Source organism: Plecotus auritus (genome assembly GCF_963455305.1).
Source record: "Plecotus auritus genome assembly, chromosome: 7".
NCBI lineage: Eukaryota > Metazoa > Chordata > Mammalia > Chiroptera > Vespertilionidae > Plecotus > Plecotus auritus.
In genome coordinates this window covers 33,941,481-33,964,108 of record NC_137774.1, presented here as the reverse complement: position 1 = coordinate 33,964,108, position 22,628 = coordinate 33,941,481, and the positions used below count along the sequence as shown (strand labels likewise).

General features: G+C 43.7%; 2 protein-coding genes across 3 annotated transcripts in view; one reads left to right on the top strand and one right to left on the bottom strand.

The window, feature by feature from the left end:
- SUPT6H (SPT6 homolog, histone chaperone and transcription elongation factor) overlaps nucleotides 1-7,423 on the bottom strand; it is a 40,429-nt gene extending 33,006 nt beyond the window's left edge. The window contains exon 1 of the mRNA XM_080680355.1: nucleotides 7,041-7,423. The gene's annotated coding sequence lies outside the window, so the exon portion shown is untranslated. The remainder of the gene's footprint in view (nucleotides 1-7,040) is intronic.
- On the top strand, nucleotides 7,198-21,776 carry SDF2 (stromal cell derived factor 2). 2 transcript variants are annotated; one of them, XR_013961219.1, is made up of 4 exons: nucleotides 7,198-7,632; nucleotides 14,808-15,004; nucleotides 17,712-18,495; nucleotides 19,611-21,776. XR_013961219.1 is itself a non-coding variant. In XM_080680356.1 (3 exons), the coding sequence occupies exons 1-3, from the start codon at nucleotides 7,482-7,484 to the stop codon at nucleotides 17,997-17,999; spliced, it is 636 nt and encodes a 211-aa protein (XP_080536482.1). In that variant the 5' UTR covers nucleotides 7,198-7,481; the 3' UTR covers nucleotides 18,000-21,776. The 2 variants fall into 2 exon arrangements, 1 of the variants encoding a protein (XP_080536482.1); XM_080680356.1 differs by having other exon boundaries at nucleotides 17,712-21,776.
- Nucleotides 21,777-22,628: the final 852 nt, after the last annotated feature.

Below are 22,628 nucleotides of genomic sequence, written 5' to 3'. Positions count from 1 at the left end.
GGCTGAAATGGCAACTATTCCAGAATAAAACACTACATATTAGTATATGACTATTATTACTATATGATACCTTAGATGAGCCTGATATAGTTTGTATTTAGTTCTTATGCTCTTGAATTTTCCCCATATTCAGACTGTAAGTTAAATTTGCTACTGAAACAGGTCTACAAGGGGAGTGGGGTGGTGAAGGGAGGTTTCTTCAGACAGAAGCACAGCTGCAGTATAAGATGGGGCTCAAAGGGAGAGGCTGGCGGTTACCATGACATTCTCTGGAAGAGGAATGGAGCTGGGATCAGATTGCCACAGGGGAGGCCCTCAGCAGTCCCTCCCTTTGAACAAGATGATGTAGGAGGCAATTAAAAGGAGACCAGAGCAAAAAGAGATGTCTGTTAATTCCCTCCAGTGGCAGCTTCAATTAACATTTATCTTTTTATTTTTAGGGTCAAACTCTGTGCTGGGATTTGGATATATAAAAAGGAGTAAAATATGCTTTTTACCCTGGAGGTCACAACCTATCTCAAAACACTTATAAAGTTATGACAAAACATAATACATGTTATATGATAGCTACATACCAAGATTATGAGAATCTTATGAAGAAGGAGGTCAGGAAATGCCTCAGAAAAGGTGAAGCCTGAGTTGAGAGGAGTTAATATAGCCTGGAAAAAGGCAACACGAGCAAAGGCTTAGGTTTGAAAGGGCCTAGTGGTCTGGGGAATAGCCCTAAAAGTCTGGTGTGGAGTTTAAACTATAAGATTTTCTGTATTTTTGTTTATTGATTTTAGAGAGAGAGGGAGGGGGAGAGGGAGAGAGGAAGGGTGGAGGGGAGAGAGGGAAGAAATACTGATGTGTGAGAGGAACATTGGTTGCCTCCCATAAGGGCCCGGACTGGGGATTGAACCCACAACCTAGGTATGTGTCCTGACCGTGAATCAAACCTGCAACCTTTTGGTGTATGGGAAGACAGTCCAACCCACTTAGCCACACTGACCAGGACAAGACATTCTGTATTTTATGAGTGAGAGCCTAGGACTAGTCCAAAGATATTCATGAATGACAATCCAATTTGAAATCCCAAAATATAAAAGTTTAATAAATAACAGTATCCAGAGTCCATGACTCAGAAATCTGTTATGAAATATCCTAATTATACCAAATCAAGATGTTAAAATACAGAAAAGGTTATTCCTACCTATAATCATTTTAACATGTACACACACCATATTTATAAGAATTATGCCCTAGCTGGTTTGGCTCAGTGGATAGAGCATCGACCTGTGGACTGAAGGATCCTGTGTTCGATTTCATCAAGGGCATGTGCCTCGGTTTCGGGCTTGACCCCAGTCCTGGTTGGAGTGTGTGAAGGAGGCAACCAATCGATATGTCTCTCTCACATCGATGCTTCTCTCTCTCTCGCCCTCCCTTCCACTCTCACTAAAAATCAATGGAAAAGTATCCTCAGGTGTGGATTAACAAAACAAAAAAGAAATTCAGAATCTTTTCAATGCCAGGGTACAAAAAGCACTATTGTTAATAATGGTTAACATAGTAAGTGATTAAAAAATATTAGTTATCCCCTTTTTTTCCAAGTTTCCTTGGAGAACAAGGAAGGGCAAAAGAGGAGCAGAAACAACGGAAATATGTAACCAGATTCAGAATCCCTGCAACACAAGGAGGGAGTAACAGCTACTGAGCCTTGTACCACAGCTGGGAAACATACATAGTACTGTAGTTCCTGCTCTAGCACAGGGACTGGCAAATTACAGAAGGCCAAACCTACTGCTCTAGCACAAAAGCAGACATAGAAAACTTGTAATGAATAGGAATAATATAAGTTGCCCCAAGAGATTTAGTTTGGTGACTTCTAATCTAGAAGTAGAGGTCTTTTGCCCTGGCCAGGTAGCTCAGTTGGTTAGAGTGTCGTTCCGATACACCAAGGATGCTGGTTTGATCCCCTGTCAGGGCACATACAAGAGTCAACCAGTGAGTGCATAGATGAGTGAAACAACAAATCAATCTCTCTCTCTCTCCCTCCCTCCCTCTTCTCTCTCTCAAATCAATACATTTTTTTAAAAAAATTTAGAAGCAGAAGTGTTTAAAGAATTATGGGAGCCTGTAATAGAAGACTTTAACCTGGTTTTGAGGAAGTGACTTTAAATAGACTGTAAGAGTGGAGGAGCTAGCTCCTTTGGAGGTGGTTAGAAGAGTGATGGTGTTGGAGAAGAGCACTCCCAGCACCAGGCCCAGGATGTGCTGTGGCAGGAACAGTGATGGCTACTTTGACTGGGAAGAGAAAAAAATGTTCATGAGTTGGAGGTCAAGTCATAAGGATCTTGGTAGGATAAGTTAAGATTTTGGACTCTACCCAAAAGGTGCTGGGAAGCCCCTTCAGGGTTTTAAACAGAGAATTGATTTAATTTACTTGCTAATTCAACAAATATTTAATGAGTGCCTACTATATGTCAGACATGTACAAGACAAAGTTTCTGCCCCTCAGATACCTGTATTCTGGTGCAGGAGAAAAACCACGGACATATTACATAGACCTTGTTATAAGTACTAGGAAGTCTGAGAGGGTGAGTTTTAGGTTGAGATAGCAAGAACGGGTAGGATGTTTCTTTTTTTCTTTTTTAATGCTTCCTTAAGTTTCTATAAAGAGTACCATTACCTCGACGTCATTAATTGTTGAATGTAATTTTCAAAATCATTTCATCACATCTGCAAGCTATTTACAGGGTAGGTTTTTCTCACTTTGCAAGAATCCCTGTGTACACAATACATTTTTCAAAAACCGACCACGCTGCTAAGTAATAAGTTACAGCCAAATAATTTCACAAGCAAATGGCAAATACCCTTGTGGGATTTTGCTGCAGAACACAGATGTTTTGGGTGCCGAGGGGTGGGCCTCGCCAAGGTAAGAAGGCTCGGGCTCCCGAGGCCCCCGCAGCGGCATAGCGGCCTCAGGCTGCTCCCGGGGAGGAGCAAAGAGGACTGCCCGGTGGGCGGCGGCGGGGCTGGACGCCCCGGCTGACGGAGAAGATGGACTTGCCTGGGCCACACCCACCCGGGGATCGGAACCCCTCGGTGCCCGCATCCTGAGGTCTTCCCGGCGCAGCACCGAGGCCAGGAGCTCGGCTCAGAGCCTCCTCTCGTCTGCATGCAGGGATGGGAAAGCGGGGATAAGGCGGGGTGCCAGCCATGACCCCGAGGGGGGGGGGGCACCATGCCCTCATGGTGACGCCAAGGATCTGCCGGGGTCCGGGGTCTCCAGGGCAGAGGCCAGCGCAGGGGGGGTCCCCCGGTGGGGACCCCACAGCCCCTCCGGGAGCCGCCTGTCTTGCCCTGAGCGCACGTGCAGGCCAGATCCCCACCCCGGGCTCGGCGCACTGACCTCCGCGTCCCAGGTTGTTGGGTCTGCCCGGCCCTAGGATGTTTCTTTGTCTCCTCATTTTAGCTGTCTGTTTGGGTTTGTGCCTATGTATTAGGTAGATGCTCTACACCTCTCAATCTCTAGTGCAGTACAGTGTCAAAGGCCATCCCTGACTAATTAGATCAGGCAAAGACTCAAAGCCTCCATAGACTGCCTCTGCCTACAGACTGATAGGATTCCAACTGGAATTGCCTCCCCAGGCAATCGTCCTCAAGTGTGGTGAGAGTTGTTTTTTTTCCAACAGGGTAGGACAGTTGCTTCTCCCTGGAGGCTAATGTTATTTTTAATCTCATAAGTGGCCTCAGGGCAAGGTGTTTTCCAGTAAGGTGGGTCAACTGTCTTCCCCCAGGCAAGACAAATGTCTATGTGGGAAAGACATCCTCTGCTGCATGAGATTCAGCTCAGGAAACTTGGGGTGTCTGCCTTCTGAGCTCTATTCCCCAAGTACTCAGTCCTGGCTTCTGCTCTCATAGCTCCAGTCCACTTCACCTTCCCTCTGCCAGAGCACAAGATGGGTGGCTCCACAAGGAATTTTGTGCATTGGCCCTTTAAGAGGGTGCCTGAATTTTTAGCTGTTACTTCTGGCAGACAGCACCCTGCTGCTTTTCACAGCTTTTATGTGGGTACCCTCCTTAGTTTTGGTGCTCTCTGCTGGGGGGCCTTGCTTGGAGATTAGATCCCAGAGTTCTCAGTGGCAACCCCCCACAGCTGAGATATCTCTCCAGGACTTCACTGGCTATCAGTGGGTGCTGGGCCAGCGCTTTCGCGCCTCTGCCCCTCCTACCAGTCTCTATGTGGTCTCCACTTTTGGTCCTCCGGTATCAGGATTCTCTCCTGAGAGTTTTCCATTGATTATTCAGGAAGTTTTTCTGTTATTAGTTGTAATTCCAGTTTTCTCCTGGGAGCATGTCCATGCAGCATCCACTTACTCTGACTAAAAACTTTATACAGTAGGAATACTAGTTTCCGATTCTATGGGCCAGTATTTGTGTCCAAAGAGCAATTATAACCCTATTGAAATGTGGAAATCAAACTGAAATGCGTGGTTTTCCTCTGGGCAGGATGCAAAGGTGATTTCCTGGGTCCTTGTCCAGGTAGATTCAAGAATGGGTAGGATGTGATATGCAAAGTCAGGGGAAGAGGCTCCTGGTAGAAAAGAGAGGGAAGAACTTGGCATATGGTAAGCGATGTCCTAAGGCCAGTGTGACCAGAGAATGGCAAAGGCCACGAAATGTGAGAGGGAGGGGCTTCCTCAAGTGGGGCTATGAAGGCATGGAAAGTCACTAGAACATTTTAAACAGGGAAATGATATGATCTGACTTGACCCTGCAATATGGAAAACAGACCATAAGGGGATCTGAGTGGAAACAAGGAAAACTGAGGATACTCTTGTGGTAGTCCAGGCAAAAGATGATGGTGGCTGGGAACAGGGTGTTAGCAGTGAAGATAAAGAATAGAAGACAAACATGAAACATATTTTGGAGATAGAAGTGACAGGATTTACTAAAAGACTTGGGGATGGGGTAGTAAGGGAGAAGGATCCAAGATGATTCTCAAGAGTTCTGGCTTTGGCCCTAATAGGTTTGGCTCAGTGGATAGAGCGTTGGCCTGTGGACTGAAAGGTCCCAGGTTCGTTTCCGGTCAAGGGCATGTACCTTGGTTGCGGGCACATCCCCTGTAGGTGGTGTGCAGGAGGCAGCTGATCGATGTTTCTCTCTCATTGATGTTTCTAACTCTCTATCACTCTACCTTCCTCTATGTAAAAATTCAATAAAATATATTAAAAAAAAAAAAAAAAGAGTTCTGGCTTTGGTAACCATGTGGATGACAATACTACTTTAGTGATATAGGGAATATAGGGAAGACCAGGTTTGGAATGACAGGAAAACCAAAATTTTCTTTTGTCATGTTAGGTTTGGGATATTTACTGTGACCTTGATAAAAGCAATTTCAATGGAGTGGTCACAAGGGAAATCAGATTCGAATAGGGTGAAAACTGAATAAAAGCCGAGAAAGTTGACAAAGGGAGAAATTTGGCTATGAAGGGAAATAAAAAAAGTAGAATAGTAGTTGGAGGTGGATAAGAGGAATACCAGAAAGAACATAATTTGTATGTTGACGAGAACAGGTTTTTATAGAGAGGTAGGATTTGGTAATTGATTTTATTAGGAATAACAGAGAGGAAAAAACTAAGGACCATACACCCAGGATTCTGACTATGGTGCCATTATTGAGACCAAGAACATGGGAGCAAGAGCAAATTTATTTGCCTCCAAAGACCATATGCTTCCACAACATTGGGTAGGCTTCTTTACTTATCAATGTCTGCTGAGGGAGAACTATAAAAAGTTACTGAGCCTCACTAGTCTGCACCAGTTTCTGATGTGATTAATCTCTTGATGAGGTTTACACTTAGGGAGGAATAATTCTGTGCTATTAGAATCTAGCAGCCAGGTGAACCAACTGAATAAGAATGGGCTTGTATTGGCTGAAGAGACACAAGTTATGGAAAAGGGTTCGAAATTCAAAGCTGATGGGGAAGTAATCCTACTTCTGTAATCAATCTAATGAAGACTTAAAAACTGGTAACTTTCAGATAAACAGTGGAACTAATCCCCGCCCCAAGAAATTAAACAAATCCAAATTTGTTTATACTCTCCATGTCTATTAATATCAGTGGTGCAACTTACTACTCCCTTATTATTTCTGATATTACAGTGAATTTCCATGGACATATTTTCAGAGACCTTAGACCTCCCCTTAAAGAAAATTAAGTATCAGTTCTTGCAACAACCAAAGGAAATGAACTACTTCAGCTAATTCAAGGAAGTGCCTGGAGAGAAAGGCAGAAACTGCAAGAAAATAAAGTGTTTTTTTTTTTAATTAAAAAAAATGTATTTTTATTGATTACAGAGAGAGAGAGAGAGAGAAACATCAATGATGAGAGAGAATCATCGATCGGCTGACTCCTGCATGCCCCACTCTGGGGGTCGACCACAACCCGAGCATGTGCCCTTGACCGGAATGCCAATGCTCTATCCAATGAGCCAAACCAGCTAGGGCAAGGAAATAAAGTTTTAACTTAATAGCCCATTCTGATGTTTGTGGTAGGCGTTTGTGGATGTAGGTAGCCATTTACAACAAATTCTAACTCTACTATTCACTACAGAAAGAGATGGAATTTGGCATAACTCTCTAGGCCTAATGGTCGAGCTGCTGAAAGGTCCACAGTTATCACATCCTCAGAACAAACAATTCAACCAACTGATCCTGACTCAGAAGCCCCAGATCCACTCCATTTCCAATCCTTTCGCGTGGCCCAGTTTTCAGAAGCTTCGACAGAAGGACGGGATCCGAGGAAGCCTGTTGATCCCACAAGCAGCCCAATTCACGGGTTCTGGGTGGCACAGGGTTGGAAAAGCCTTGAGACTCTGAGCAACTACCCCGCTTTCCTCCTCCTCCTCCCTCATAGAGCTGGGAAGGCCGGGGGCCCCGTTCTTCCTGCATACGACTCCCCAATACCTCTTTCCTTACGGGACCAGGCCCTAAGAGCCTGGTTCCCCGCCTGCCCCATTCGAGGAGCACGCTTTCCAGTCCGAACTTCACCTACCTGAAGTCCGCCGCTTCTCCGTCGCGCCAAGCCCCCCACCGAGGAAAATGGAGTCGTCAAACTGAGACTGGGAAAAGATAGTAGGGACCCACCGCCCGGACCCTCGGCCGCCGCCGCCGCCACCGCCGCCGCTGCTGCGTCAACGTGCTACGTCACTTCCTGCTCCCTGTCACTGGGAGTGGGCGGGCCATTTCTTGCTTTTTTCTCCCACCCGGCTCCTCGGGGTTTGTCCCGGTTCAGGAAGGCAGCTTTCAGAACTGAAATAGCCGATTGGAAGCAAGCCGGCCTAGCCGGTTCCTCGGGCCGCTCTGGCCAAAGGAACCATAAAGGCCAAACTAGGACTTCTTTATTTCCTCCTCTCTATGGTTCCGCTTGTAACTTCCGGTTCCGGGGAGGGGCCAAATTACTTCTTGGGGTTAGGGACTCTGTGGCACAGCTAGGATGGCTGTGGTTTCGCTGCTGTTGTTCGGAGGATTGTGGAGCGCCGTAGGAGCGTCCAATCTGGCTGTCGTTACCTGCGGTTCTGTGGTAAAGCTACTCAATACGCGCCACAACGTGCGACTACACTCACACGACGTGCGCTATGGGTCAGGTACTGTCCCCCGGGTTTGGGTGGGCTAGGAAGGCTTGGTAGGCTCCGGAGGGGGCGGGGCCTGGAGAAAGTCTTAGGCGTGTGGTCTGGGAAGGTTAGGGGAGACCTGGGAGGTTCTTGAGGCCTAGAGGCAGGGAGAATTGAGTTGTCCTAAGGGCATCTTTTCTTTCTTTTTTTTTTTTTTACTTAAAACTTTTATTGTTGCCGAAACCGGTTTGGCTCAGTGGATAGAGCATCGGCCTGCGGACTGAAAGGTCCCGGGTTCGATTCCGGTCAAGGGCATGTACCTTGGTTGCGGGCACATCCCCAGTGTGGGGTGTGCAGGAGGCAGCTGATCGATGTTTCTCTCCCATCGATGTTTCTAACTCTCTATCCCTCTCCCTTCCTCTCTGTGAAATATCAATAAAATATATTTTTAAAAAAAGTTAAAAAAAAACAACTTTTATTGTTGACACTTGTAGATGTCCCCCATTTTTCCCTCCTTTGCCCACCTCCACCCAGCCCCATCCCCACACTGTGCATGGGCTATGCATATATGTCCTTTAGCTAATTCCTTTACCTTTCTTTATCCAGTCCCTCAATCCCCCTCCCTTCTGACATTTGTCAGTCTGTTCCTTGTATCCAACGCCTCTGGTTCTATTTTGTTGGTCAGTTAGGTTCCACATTAGTGAGGTCATCTGGTATTTATCTTTCTCTGACTGGCTTATTTTGCTTAGCATAGTAATCTCCAGGTCCACCCATGCTGTCGTAAAGGGTAAGAATTCCTTCTTTTTAATGGCTGTATAATATTCCATTGTGTAAATGTACCACATCTTAAGAAGAAAAGCATGTGTGTATATATATACACATATATTTTTAAAATATATTTTTATTGATTTCAGAGAGGAAGGGGGAGAGAGAGAGAGAGAGAGAGAAAAAAACATCAATGATGAGAGGGAATCATTGATTGGTTGCCTTCTGCACGCCCCCTACTGGGGATTGAGCCCCCAACCTGGGCATATGCTCTTTGAATAATTTTAAAAATATATAATTTAATGATTTTCTTACAGAGAGGAAGGGAGAGGGATAGAGAGTTAGAAACATCGATCAGCTGCCTCCTGCACAACCCCTACTGGGATGTGCCCTCAACCAAGGTACAAGCCCTTGACCGGAATTAAACCTGGGACCCTTCAGTCCCAGGCTGAAGCTCTATCCACTCAGTCAAACTGGCTACAGCTATCATCTATCTATCTATCTATCTATCTATCTATCTATCTATCTATCTATATTGATCAGCTGCCACCTGCATGCCCCCTACTGGGGGATTGAGCCCACAACTCGGGCATGTGCCCTGACCGGGAATGGAACTTCATGGGTCCACACTCAACCACTGAGCCACCCCAACTAGGCAGCACAGCTTTTTTATCCACTCATCTACTAACAGGCACTTGTGCTGTTTGCAGATCTTGGCTATGCTGCTATGAACATAGGTGGTGCTAATGCTGCTATGAATTAATGCTGCTATGAACATAGGTGGTGCATAGATTCTTTCTGATTGGTGTTTTGGGATTCTTAGGATATGTACCCAGAAGTGGGATTGTTGGATCAAAGGCAGTTCCATTTTTAATTTTTTTGAGGAAACTCCATACTGTTTTCTATAGAGGCTGCACCAATTTGCATTCCCACCAACAGTGCATTAGCGATCCCTTTTCTCTACATCCTCACCAGCACTTGTTTGTTGATTTATTGATGGTAGCCATTCTGATAGGTGTGAAGTGATACCTCATTGTTCTAAGGCATCTTAATGGTAATACCAGTTTCATTCTGGTGAGCTATGTGCCAGGTACATACATTACATACATACTCTTTTAGATTTATAACATTCCTACAAGGTAGGGATTATTGTTATCCTCATTTTACAGATGAGGAAACAGACTCAGAAATAAATGGCATGCTCAAAGCCTTGCAGCTATTGAAAGACAGAGACAGAGTTTGATTGAAATCTGTCTAGATTCAAAGCCTGCTTTCAACTACTCCAGGCCGGCACTAGTCAATTGTGGGAGAGACATACATGTAGAAAAATTACACTAAGTTCTGTATCTCTGAAGTTTTGAACTCCAAGAGCTCACTCTTTGACCATGACCCTCTGTTCTAGCTCTTTTGCATAGTAATACTTGCTCTTCCAACTCTTTCCCTTTGTTCTCTTTTTATTCAAACTTTACCCTTATAAAGAATTTAAACTAAAGCATTCACTGGAATTGGGAGAGGAAACTGTTTTGAGAGTTTTTTATCATATGAAATTAAAATGCTTAGTTTGTGTTCATTTATATTTCAGCAATTATTTGTGGTTTCATTTGGCATAGATGTGTGCCTGTTATTGTTCTCGATACAGGAGATAATGGTGCTCAGTCAGCAAGTTATAAGAAAACAAAAACAGACAAAAAGAGAAAAAATTAATGAACTAGTGAGAAGAGAGCCATTTAAGATGACTGTTAGGTTTCTATCTTGGATGACTGACGGATGATGCTAATAGCTAAGAGAGGATGGAGTGCTTTCATGATTCTGAAAACCTGCTTGACCAGTTAGACTTGGAAAGGAACTGAGTTGTCATTGTTGGGATGTCTTAATCCTAGCAACAATTCAGTGAACACCTGCTATGTGTCTGCTTTATTACTTTGTTGTTGTTAATCCTCACTCGAGGATATTTTTCCTTTTTTTTTTTTTAAGGGAGAGTGGAAGGGAAGGGGGGAGGAGAGAGAGAGAAACATTGATGTGAAAGAGACATATTGAGACTTGTTGCTACCTGACTGGGGCCAGGGATCTAACCCACAACTCAGGTACATACCCTTGACCGGAAATTGAACCTGAGACCCTTCGGTCTATGGGCCAACGCTCTAACCATTTAGCAACACCGACCAGGGCCATTTTATTACTTTTAAATTTGATGTAGATTGCTACTTTGGATCTACTAAATCAGAGTCCTGCCAACGGGAATCCAAATTTAAAAAGCTCTCTGGATGCTCCTGAAGGGTAGCCAGATTTGAGAACCAGGTTCAGTGTAGAGCTCAGAATAGAGATCTGTGCTGAGTCTGAGATACACAGTTAAGTACAGATGGTTCCCGCCTTAAAACATTTTTACTTTACCATGGTGTGAAAGCAATTTGAATTCAGTAGAAACCATTGAGGCTAAACTCTGATGTTTGGTATGTTAGATATTAAATGCATTTTGACTTATGGTATTTTCAACTTGTGTTGGGTTTATCAGGACTAACCCTGTCATAAGTTGAGGAGCATCTCTTCAACATCATTGTAGAGGTGGTGGTTAAAAATGTGGGTAGAGTAAATGAGATTGCCCAGGATGAACTGTGGTTCTCAATTTGAAGTCAATTTGAATCACTTGAAAAAGTTGTTGAAGCAATTATAAATGTTTTGTCCTGACCCCCAACAAGTATGTAAGAATGGATAGGGCCAGGGTTAGAACTCTGGGTAATCCCAAGGTTTAAGGATGGGAGAGGAAGTAGAGATCATGATTTAGTGAAACATGGCAGTGAAGACCAAGAGAATTGTAAAGCAATAATCAGAAATAAGGAGGAAGGGATTCTTTGTTTGCTTGTTAAAAAAAGATATTAAAAAGCCATGAGCTGAGTAGAAGAAGCATTAGAAAGAAGCTGGTAGTTCAGTAGCTACAAACATTTACCCAGATATCTGTGGGACAAAGCATAATGCGTTAAGTGGTAAAAGGGAAGTGTCATTAAAAGGCTGTGGTCAGGCAGGGCCAAGGGACTGAAGGCAAAAGTAGGAGGAATAGGCAAGAGTATCTGGAAAATATGTAGTGCTTTTAAAGAATTGTGTAGTGAATGAGGCCAAGGGAAGAGAATATCCCTGTTGTTTATATGCAAGTGGCCTATTTGGGGGAATTTGACAGAAAATAAAGCTTTGTCGGAGGCCATGTGGTAGAGTGGTTAAGAATGTGAGTTCTAGCCCTACCTGGTTTGGCTCAGTGAATAGAGCATCAGCCTGCGGACTGAAAGGTCCCAGGTTCGGTTCCAGTCAAGGGCACATGCCCAGGTTGCAGGCTTGACCCCCAATGGGGGGTGTGCAGGAGGCAGCTGATTGATGATTCTGTCTTATCATTGATGTTTCTGTCTCTCTCTCCCACTCCCTTCCTCTCTGAAATCAATAAAAAAATACATTTAAAAGAATGTGAGTTCTAAAGTTAGGGCATCTAGATTCAAACCCCAACACTGTCTCTTGGAGTTGTATGAGTTTGGGCATATTATTCAGCCTTTCTAAGACTCCAGTGTAAAATAGGGGTGATAATAATAATAAATGCCTACCTCAGAGAATAGATGCATATCCTGTATAATAAAAGCCTAATATGCTAAGTGTCCAGTCGGCCATTCAACCAATCAAAGTGTAATATGCTAATGATATGATAAGGCTGCTCAACCGCTCGCTGTGACATGCACTGACCACCAGGGGGCAGTCAGTCAGCCAGTCGACCAGTAGCTATGACATGCACTGACCATCAGGGGACAGACACTGACTGATAGGTTAGCTTGCTGCTGGGGTCTGGCCAAATGGGACTGAGCTAGACAGGCCGGACACACCTGGAGCCCTCCTGCGGTCCCTCCCCAGCTGGCCAACCTCCCGCATCCCTCCCTGGCCCCGATAATGCACCAGTGGGGGTCCCTTGGCCTGGCCTGCGCCCTCACAGTCTGGGACCCCCTCAGGGGATCAGAGAGCCGGTTTCGGCCCGATTCCACAGGCCAGGCCGAGGGACCCCACTGGTGCATGAATTCGTGCACCAGGTCTCTAGTATCAAATAATAATATTCAATCAAAAGGCTTGGGTTACCAGGGGTGGGCAAACTTTTTGACTCGAGGGCCACAATGGGTTCTTAAACTGGACCGGAGGGCCGGAACAAAAGCATGGATGGAGTGTTTGTGTGAACTAATATAAATTCAAAGTAAAGGAGCGGAGGGGAGAGCAAGAGAACCGGATAGAACAGCCGGATCCGGCCCGCGGGCCGTAGTTTGCCCACGGCTGGGTTAGACCCTAGCAAGTTTGGCTCAGTGGATAGTGTCAGCCCTCGGACTGAAGGGTCATGGGTTCTATTCTGGTCAAGGGCACGTACCTCGGTTGCAGGCTTGATCCCTGGCCCTGGTCAGGGCACATGTGGGAGGCAACCAATCAATGTGTCTCTCTAATATCAACGTTTCTCTCTCTCTGTCTCCACCTCCTTTCCACACTCTCTAAAAATCAATGGAGCCGAAACCGGTTTGGCTCAGTGGAAAGAGCGTCGGCCTGTGGACTGAAGGGTCCCGGGTTCGATTCCGGTCAAGGGCATGTACCTTGGTTGCGGGCACATCTCCAGTGGGAGGTGTGTAGGAGGCAGCTGATCGATGTTTCCCTCTCATCGATGTTTCTAGCTCTCTATCCCTCTCCCTTCCTCTCTGTAAAATATCAATAAAATATATTTAAAAAAAAAATAAAAATCAATGGAAAATATCTTTGGCTGAGGATTAACAACAAAAAAAGAGGCTTGAGTTAGTATCTAACATCTAGTAATGCTCAATACACATTAACTAGCTAGCAATTACTTGTATATTTCCTCTTTTAAGCCTGTAGCTATTTATTTAACCCAGTGCCTTTTAACCTGCAGAATTATACCACTTTAGGCAGTACTAACCAAATTTAGATGACTCGACAATACTTTTATTTTATGTATATATATACATATATATAGTCCTCCCCAAAGATAGTTTTTTCTCCATTTATTTCTAGAGACAGTGGAAGGGAGGAACGGGGAGAGAGAAACATCGACATGAGAGAGACACATTGATTGGTTGCCTCCCGCACACACCTATCGGGGCTGGGGAACCTGTAACCAAGGTATGTGTCCTTGAGGGGAATTGAACCCAAGACCCTTCATTCCTCGGGCCGATGCTCTAACCACTTAGCAACCTGGTCAGGGTTCTTTTTTTTTTTCAGTACTCACCCAGGGACATGTTTTTATTGAATTTAGAGAGGAAGAAAGAGAGAGAGAGAGAGAGAGAGAGAGAGAGAGAGAGAGAGAGAGAGAGAACATCAATGTGAGAGAGAAACATCAATAGGTTGCTTTCCATATATACCGCAAACCAAGGATCAAACCCACAACCAGGTATGTGCCCTGACTGGGAACTGAACCCAAAACCTTTTGGTATACAGTATTACGCTCAACCAGTTGAGCCACTGGCCAGGGTAAAACTGGTCTCATTTTAATTGTGAAATGTGTTTAAAAAATTTTTTTAGTATAATACATAATAAACATTAAATAATATTACAAACGTTAAAATTATACAATTAGACAGCTGGCATATACCAGGGGCTATCCAGGCTAGTATATATAGGTAAACCCTTCTTGTGCTTCAAAAAAACCACATATGGCCCTAGCCGGTTTGGCTCAATGGGTAGAGCGTCGGCCTATGGATTGAAAGGTCCCAGGTTTGATTCCGGTCAAGGGACTGTGCCCGGGTTGTTAGCTTGATCCCCAGTGGAGGGTTTGCAGGAGGCAACCAATCAATGATTCTCTATCATCATTGATGTTTCTACCTCTCTCTCCCTCTCCCTTCATCTATGAAATCAATAAAAAAATATATTAAAAAAAACAAAAAAACATATGTTCATTTATTCAGTGCCCTTTGATGCAAATTATTGACATTTTTTGATATGGTACACTTTTTTTTTTTAATACACAAGGATATTTTTTCCATTGATTTTTCAGACAGAGTGGAAGGGAGGGAGGAGTGAGGGGAGAGAGAGAGAAAGATTGATATGAGAAAGACACATCGATTGGTTGCCTCTCACATGCGCGTCACCTGGGATGGGGATCAAATTCTCAACCAAGGTATGTGCCCTTGACCAGGAATGGAACCCGTGAAATTCAGTCCACAAGCCAATGATCTAACCACTGAACAAACTGGCCAGGGTAGATATGGTACACTTTTAAATATAGTTTATCATACATAAATAATACTGTATAAATGCATTTAGTATTTCCCATATATATATCAGTGTTGTAGAAGAAAAAGTATTACCAAGTGTAGGGTTTACTCCCCATCCCTCCAAGCCTGTTTTATGACATGAGGCACATTATTGGCCATAGGAAAGAGAGGGGTCCAGTTGAACTTAACTCTTTTCTTTTTTGATTGCAGGTAGTGGGCAGCAGTCAGTGACAGGTGTAACTTCTGTGGATGACAGCAATAGTTACTGGAGGATACGGGGGAAGACCTCCACAGTTTGTGAGAGGGGAACACCCATCAAATGTGGCCAGCCCATTCGGCTGACACATGTCAACACTGGCCGAAACCTCCATAGTCACCACTTCACCTCACCTCTTTCTGGAAACCAGGTGAGGTGGCATCCTATGGGTCATTGCTGTTTTGTGCTTTACTCAGTTGAATTGTTTGATATCTTCGTTCTTAGTCCTTTCTTTTCCAGGTGTAGATGTTCTTTCTTTAAAAAAAAAAAATGTTTTTTTGGTTGATTTCAGAGAGAGGAAGGGAGAGGGAGAGAGGGATAGAAACATCAATGATAATAGAGAATCATTGATCAGCTGCCTCCTGCACGTCACCTACTGGGGATAGAGCCCGCAACCTGGGCATGTGCCTTGACCAGAAATCAAACCATGACCAGGATCCTGGTTCATGGACCGATGCTCAATCATCGAGCACACCAGCCGGGCAGATGTTCTCTTTTGTGCAAACCTGGAGAACTGGCTTTGTCTCATACATGTGAAAGAAATTGTTTCCTGGTCAAAATGGAGACTTTACGTCTAGACCAAATGAGGAGGAAAGACAGAATAGGTATATGTTAGCATATCGTAAAGTTATTTTGATAAATCCTACAATAAAGAAACCTAATGGTTTCCAAACTTGCAATAAAAATTATTATTGTAATGATGCTGACTGACCACATTAAGAAAATGAATTAGGTATTATGCCATTTTTTCAAGCCGTGAGCTTTTGGGGGATGTGGGACCCCTTAATGACTGCTTCCTACTCCCACTCGGTACTCTGTACATAGTTTTCTCTATTAACATCTTACACTTAGTATGATAGATTTGCTACAGTTAATTGATAATATTGTTACATTGTTATCAGCCAAAGTCCATAGGTTATTCCAATCTCCTTAGTTTTTACTGCTGTCCTTCCTCTGTTCCAGGATCCCATCCAGGACACCACATTACGTTTAGTTGTCACGTCTCCTTAAGCTCCTCTTGGCTTTGACAGTTCTCAGATTCTTCCTGTTTTTGACTACTTTGATTACTTCCACAGCCTTGAGGAGTGCTGGTTAGCTATATTATAGGGTGCTCCTTTATAGGAATTTGTTTGATGTTTTTCTTATGATTAGACTGGATTTATAAAGGTTTTTGGGAGAAAGATCACAGAGGTAAAGTGCCATTTTCATCACATCATAACAAGGATATATACTATCTACATGATTTATGACTGTTGATACTGATTACCTGGCTGAATTAGTGTTTGTCAGGTTTCTCTTATAAAATTACTCTTTTCATTTTCCTCCTGTCCATACTGTACTCTAGAAAGAAGTCTTGCACAGCCCATACTTAAGAATGGGAAGTTATGCTTTTATGCTCTCCCCCCTTTTTTTTTCAAACTGTAAGAGAAAGCTTATTTAGAAAGTCACAGAGGTAGAAGAAGTGAGCTGTAGAAGAAATAGGCTGAGGAAACAAGTTTCAGAGGCAAGTTCCTTGCAGCTTAGGAGAGAGAAAGGGAAAGGTAACATGCCTGGGGGAAGGATGAGGGGGAGGGAAAGGCATGGGCTTGCTCCCCGGAAGGAGAGCACCTGTGCTTCCCCTCCTTCAGGAAGGAGTAGCTACATGATTTATTTGGAATTCTTCTGTATGGGAGATTTATCTCTTTTTATTTATTTAATCTTTTGTTTATATCAGTATGGACTTATGGGTGTTTATATGTATGTACTAGTATATTAAGTTAGACATGAGTTGTTGTTTTTTAAAATATATTTTTATTGATTTTTTTTTTTTTTTTTTTTTTTTTTACAGAGAGGAAGGGAGAGGGATAGAGAGTTAGAAACATCGATGAGAGAGAAACATCGATCAGCTGCCTCCTGCACACTCCCTACTGGGTATGTGCCCGCAACCAAGGTACATGCCCTTGACCGGAATTGAACCTGGGACCCTGGAGTCCGCAGGCTGACGCTCTCTCCACTGAGCCAAACCGGCCAGGGCTAGACATGAGTTCTTAATCATGTCTCCAACTCTAATCCATTACCGCATAGATCATTCTAGTTTCCTCCCTTTGTTTGTTTGTAAAGTCACACTCTAACAGTGAGATATCTGGCTCCACTGTTATCCATTCACCTACTCATTCACTTCTAGTATACATACATAGTAGAATTGTTCATTTTGTGCAGTTCCCTTTGCTTTAGTCTTAGTCTGACTGCTTTTTATCGCTTTACATTATATAGCTATTAGTGTATATTTAAATTATATATTTCTGAATTAATTTAATTTTTTATTGTGATAAAAACTCTGAATATTTGGCCCTAAGGGGAATGGGATTAGAAGAGGAGAGGAAGATAGAATATGCTATAATTTGCTCAATTAATATTTCTTATTTTGTTTAAATCTTATAATTATTCTGTAAGGTGATATTGTTATCATTTTATAGAAGAGGAATTGCATAGGAAGGGATAGAGCTGACATTCAGGGTCTGCTTATCTCCAGCTTGTTTCTCACCAGGTCATTTAAAATCTAGTTAAGGGGATAAGGCAGGAATATTTCAAGTCAAATAACAAGAGCTATAAAGTATTTTAAGACTATAATAGAAAATATAAAGCAAATAAAGAGTTACTTGCAAAATTAGTGTTTGGATCATAATCTTATGGCAACTGCTTTTGTGTCCTTTATATCTTATTACATTTTTTCCACAGTTTGTTTACTTCTAAACAACCCTGGAAAGCCTCTCATTTTTCACTTTTGGGTAGCCTTATTTTTCTTCCCATTGCCTACCTCCCCTTTTACAAGTCTATGTACCAGCCATGCTAACGTTGCTACCATCTGTGTTTTCTAGGAAGTGAGTGCTTTTGGTGAAGAAGGTGAAGGTGATTATCTGGATGACTGGACAGTGCTCTGTAATGGGCCCTACTGGGTGAGGGATGGTGAGGTGCGGTTCAAGCATTCTTCCACCGAGGTTCTGCTCTCTGTCACTGGAGAACAATATGGTCGGCCCATCAGTGGGCAAAAAGAGGTGCATGGCATGGCTCAGCCAAGCCCGAACAACTACTGGAAAGCCATGGAAGGCATCTTCATGAAACCCAGTGAGTTGTTGAAGGCAGAAACCCACCATGCGGAGCTCTGAGTCTGGAGGCTGTGAGCCACTGTCACCATACAGTGTTCATTGACATCTGCTGCTGCTTCACCCTGGGATCCCTGCCACAGGTTTCCTGGGCATTGGCCATGTCACCACTGAGATGAAGATGGTTGGCAGAAAACAGTGACTGTGTTTGGAGGCTTCAGCCTTTTACAGTTGAAATGGTTGTTCTCTCAGACTTGGACCTGTTCTTTTTTAGTACAAGACTTGTTGGTAAAGCAGCAGGTGCTTTTAATTCCTACTGATAAAACAGAAACTGAGGGAGCCATCCCTCCTAGCTGGGAAATTTTTACTCTTCACAAACTTGGCATCATGGATTATTAATGTGTGTGACTTTTCCCCTGCTTGCTTTCCAAAATGATAAAAAAGAATTTCATTGTTAGCCACTGTGTTGTCATTTATTAGGTGTGCTAGTTCATGATCTGATTTTTTTTTTAATATATTTTATTGATATTTTACAGAGAGGAAGGGAGAGGGATAGAGAGCTAGAAACATCGATGAGAGAGAAACATCGATCAGCTGCCTCCTGCACACCTCCCACTGGGGATGTGCCCGCAACCAAGGTACATGCCCTTGACCGGAATCGAACCTGGGACCTTTCAGTCCGCAGGCCGACGCTCTATCCACTGAGCCAAACCGGTTTCGGCCTGATTTTTTTTTTAATAGGTCTCTATTTTGTGAGGCAAGTTATTCCATTGCTTTTATTTTTATTTATTTTAAATATATTTTTATTGATTTCAGAGAGGAAAGGAGAGGGAGAGAGAGATAGAAACATAAATGATGAGAGAGAATCATTGATTGGCTGCCCTCTGCATGCCCCCTACTGGAAACTGAGCCCGCAACTCAGGCATGTGACCTTGACCGGAATCGAACTCTGAAGCCTTCAGTCTACAGGCCGACAGCTCTATCCACTGAGCCAAACCAGCTAGGCAGCCGTGGGCAAACTACGGCCCGCGGGCCGGATCCGGCTGTTCTATCCGGTTCTCTTGCTCTCCCCTCCGCTCCTTTACTTTGAATTTATATTAGTTCACACAAACACTCCATCCATGCTTTTGTTCCGGCCCTCCGGTCCAGTTTAAGAACCCACTGTGGCCCTCGAGTCAAAAAGTTTGCCCACCCCTGAGCTAGAGCCACATGTTCTTTTTACTACATTACAATTATGTTAGCTCTTGGTAGATAACTACTCTTTTGGGGACAAATGTAGGGATAGCTTTCTCTGAAAAGGTGGGTAGAAAATTTTTGTCCTCCGCTCACCTCTTTTCCTTTTCTCCTGGTGAATTCCAGAAAGTTTGCTCCTATGTCCTTCAAGCATGCAGTGGTAAACAGGGGTTTCTGCCATCTACTGGAATTTTAATGACTAGCAGGCCTTTTTATTTTTAGAAACTTTCAGATTTTTTCTCCTTGTTTTGTTAGGAAGTTAAGGTAGAAAAGATTTCCAAAAGTTCCTGTTATACACTACTTTCCTTTTACAAAGGCACACGTTAATATGTGATGACTTTTCGTCAAAGCAAAAATTCTCTTCAGTTTCTTTTGGTTAGTGAAAATAGGTAATAATGGCCCTGTGATGTGATTTGGTCCCCAGTAGGTGGCGTGCAGGAGGCAGCTGATCAATGATTCTCATCTTTGATGTTTCTCCCCCTCTTCCTCTTTGAAATCAATTTTTTAAAAAAAGGTACTAATGAGAACTTTTGAAAAGCAGGGGATAGTTTACACCATTTCAGCTTGTGAAAGGTTTCATAGGTACACTCTACTTTCAGATAGCTGGGGAAACTTGTATAGATCTGTGCTAAACATGGATTTATAAGACCTGATTTCTTTGTAAGGACTTGTGTCGTTAAGTTGAGACCATAAACCAGTTGAGCTTCATTTACACCCTCTCCCCCCTATTCAGATTCAGTTGCATTGATCCCTTAAGATTTCTCCCGAAAGTAGACAAATGATAAAATCAACATTTCAGACTATTGAGATGATTGGGAGTAGAATGTTAACAGTCTGGGAAGAAAAAAGAAATGAAATGTTAGAAATCAGCTGACTGAAGGGAACAGAATGGACAAGATGAATGAGAGTAGGGAGCTGTGTTGCAAAGTACCCCTCTTGGCTTGGACAAAGTTTTCACTGAGTTGTTGGATCTTTCCTAAAGGTTCACAGACAAAACATACCCTGATGGGAGGCTGCAGGTTATAAGGAGAATGGCAGAACTATAGTGCTTGAGGGATAAGTATGAACTATAAAGTAACAGCGGTGGAGCCCTGGGGGAGGTGTGAAATTAGTGATGAGAGGACTAGATTAGGAAGGAAACAAGGTGGAGGGGTAAAAGCAACTTTGGGCAATCCAGGTGAAAGTTGAAATGGTGCTTTATCTGAAGGAATGGAAGAGAGTCTCGAGTAAAATATTGGAGGACGTTTATGGAGATTAAGATATGAGAGCAAAGGTTTGTGAAGTACTTATTTTGAACTCAGAATTTCTTCTGCTTGTACTGTATTAGCATCACTGTAATAGAGTTGGAAGGGACCTTTGTCCAATTCCCTCATTTTATAGATAAGGAAACACACAAAATAAAGTTGACCTGAATTCTCCATTTCATGTAATTGTTTGCTGAAGGGCAAGAACAATATCCTCTACTTCTGTGGTATCCACCCTCACCCCACCCCCAATGTGCCCAGATTGCACTATGCACAGTAGACATTGAAAACTACAGCCCTGGCTGTTTGGATTCTGGGTCAGGGCACATGCCAGTGATGCTCGTTTAATCACAAGTAGGGGGTGTGCAGAAGGTCGATGGATGTTTCTGTCACACATCAGACATCAATGTTTCTTTCTCCCTCTCTAAAAATAAATTTAAAAATTCTTTAAATTAAAAAAAACCTCCAATGAAGAGTTCAGAATTGTGCTGCCCCCACAGTAGGTCAATACATATAGGGTGTCCCCAAAAAATATATACACTCTTTAATAGCTGATAACTCACTTAATTTTCACTCCTTTTCAGGTTTAACTGATTTGAAATAATGGGTGAAGCCAGACTAAGCTTTGAACAAAGAAAATTTATCCTAAAGTGCCATTAGACTTTTTTTCTACGGAGATACATAAAATATAAAGTTTACAAAACCCGGCTACAGTTGATGAATTGAGGGTGCACAAATACCTAAGGAAATGATTCTTTTTTAAAAAAATTTTTTTGTTGATTTCAGAGAGGAAGGGAGAAGGGGAGAGATAGAAACATCAATGAGAGAGAATCATGGATTGGCTGTCTCCTGCACGCCCCCTACTGGGGGTTGAGCCCACAACCCTGGCATGTGCCCTTGACTGGAATCGAACCTGGGACCCTTCAGTCCGCAGGCCAACGCTCTATCCACTGAGCCAAACCAGTTAGTGCAGGAAATGATTCTTTTTTTAAAATATATTTTATTGATTTTTTACAGAGAGGAAGGGAGAGGGATAGAGAGAAACATCAATGAGAGAGAAACATCGATCAGCTGCCTCCTGCATACCCCCTTCTGGGGACGTGCCCGCAACCAAGGTACATGCCCTTGACGAGAATCGAACCTGGGACCTTTCAGTCCGCAGGCTGACGCTCTATCCACTGAGACAAACCGGTTTTGGCAGGAAATGATTCTTGATGTTTGACATACTATTGCTTTGTGTTATCAGTACCTGGACCGGAACAGTCATCAGTTTGCAAAAAGGCATTGACAAACTATTCATTTCTGTAGGTTCTTTTAAATTTTGAAAATGAACTGTATGTTAATAAACACTGACATTATAATCATTCAAAGTGTGTATACATTTTTTTGGGGACATCCTATATTTTACATACACCCCCCCCCCAATTGATTTTCAGAGAGAGTACATGGGAGAAATATCAATGCGAGAGAAAGACACATTCATTGGTTGCCTCCCGTTGGCCCCCAGACTGGGGCAGGATGGAACCCTAACCCAGGTAGGTGCCCTTGACCAAGAATCGAGTGAGGGCCCACGCTCCAACCATTGGGCACACCGGCTAGGGCTGGGACACTGTATTAACTGACTAGAAAAGTATTCATACAATGAATGAATTAAAAAGTCATTTCTTAGTGAATTAAACACTAATTCCTTTGAGGCCTTATAATTAATTACCTCTTGGTTTTCTCAATGATTTTCAGACAAGGCTCTTGAATAAGGTAGGAGAGCTACTTTATGACTCATGCAGTATCCTCGGTCCAGACCCTATATAACTATCCCAAGGAAAGTGCTTTGTTAATGGAACTCTGCTGCCGGCCAGATCCACTGCAAACCAGGGAACTGTTCAGACTCCGACCTCACGCAAGTCCGTGGCTCCGCATTTCCGGGCACCGAAGGGTGCGTCCGGGGTGGGGCGTTTGTATCAGTCCCCACGAGGTCCATTCCCCAGCGCTCTTTCCCGAGCCACGCCTTCACTTCGGGCTTGCAGCCGGTCGGCCCTGCCAGAGCGCGCGCACAGGGCGGGGTAACGAGACCGCTGCTGGCTGGCGGGCTGGGAGGGGCGTGGCGCACGCGCGCCAACGCTTCCCGGTCCCGTGCTGTCCCTGTGTGCGCGGCTGGTCGGCCCACGGCGGAGCTGCGGGGAGCCGGAGGCGGGGCCCGGCTGGGCGGGGGCCGGAG

Bases quoted from the DNA above. Each gene is read 5' to 3' on its own strand.
- SDF2 (XM_080680356.1), top strand. From the start codon at position 7,482: ATGGCTGTGGTTTCGCTGCTGTTGTTCGGAGGATTGTGGAGCGCCGTA. The intron at 7,633-14,807 runs GTACTGTCCCCC...TTTTGATTGCAG, and splicing joins CGACGTGCGCTATGGGTCAG to GTAGTGGGCAGCAGTCAGTG. The intron at 15,005-17,711 runs GTGAGGTGGCAT...TGTGTTTTCTAG, and splicing joins CACCTCTTTCTGGAAACCAG to GAAGTGAGTGCTTTTGGTGA.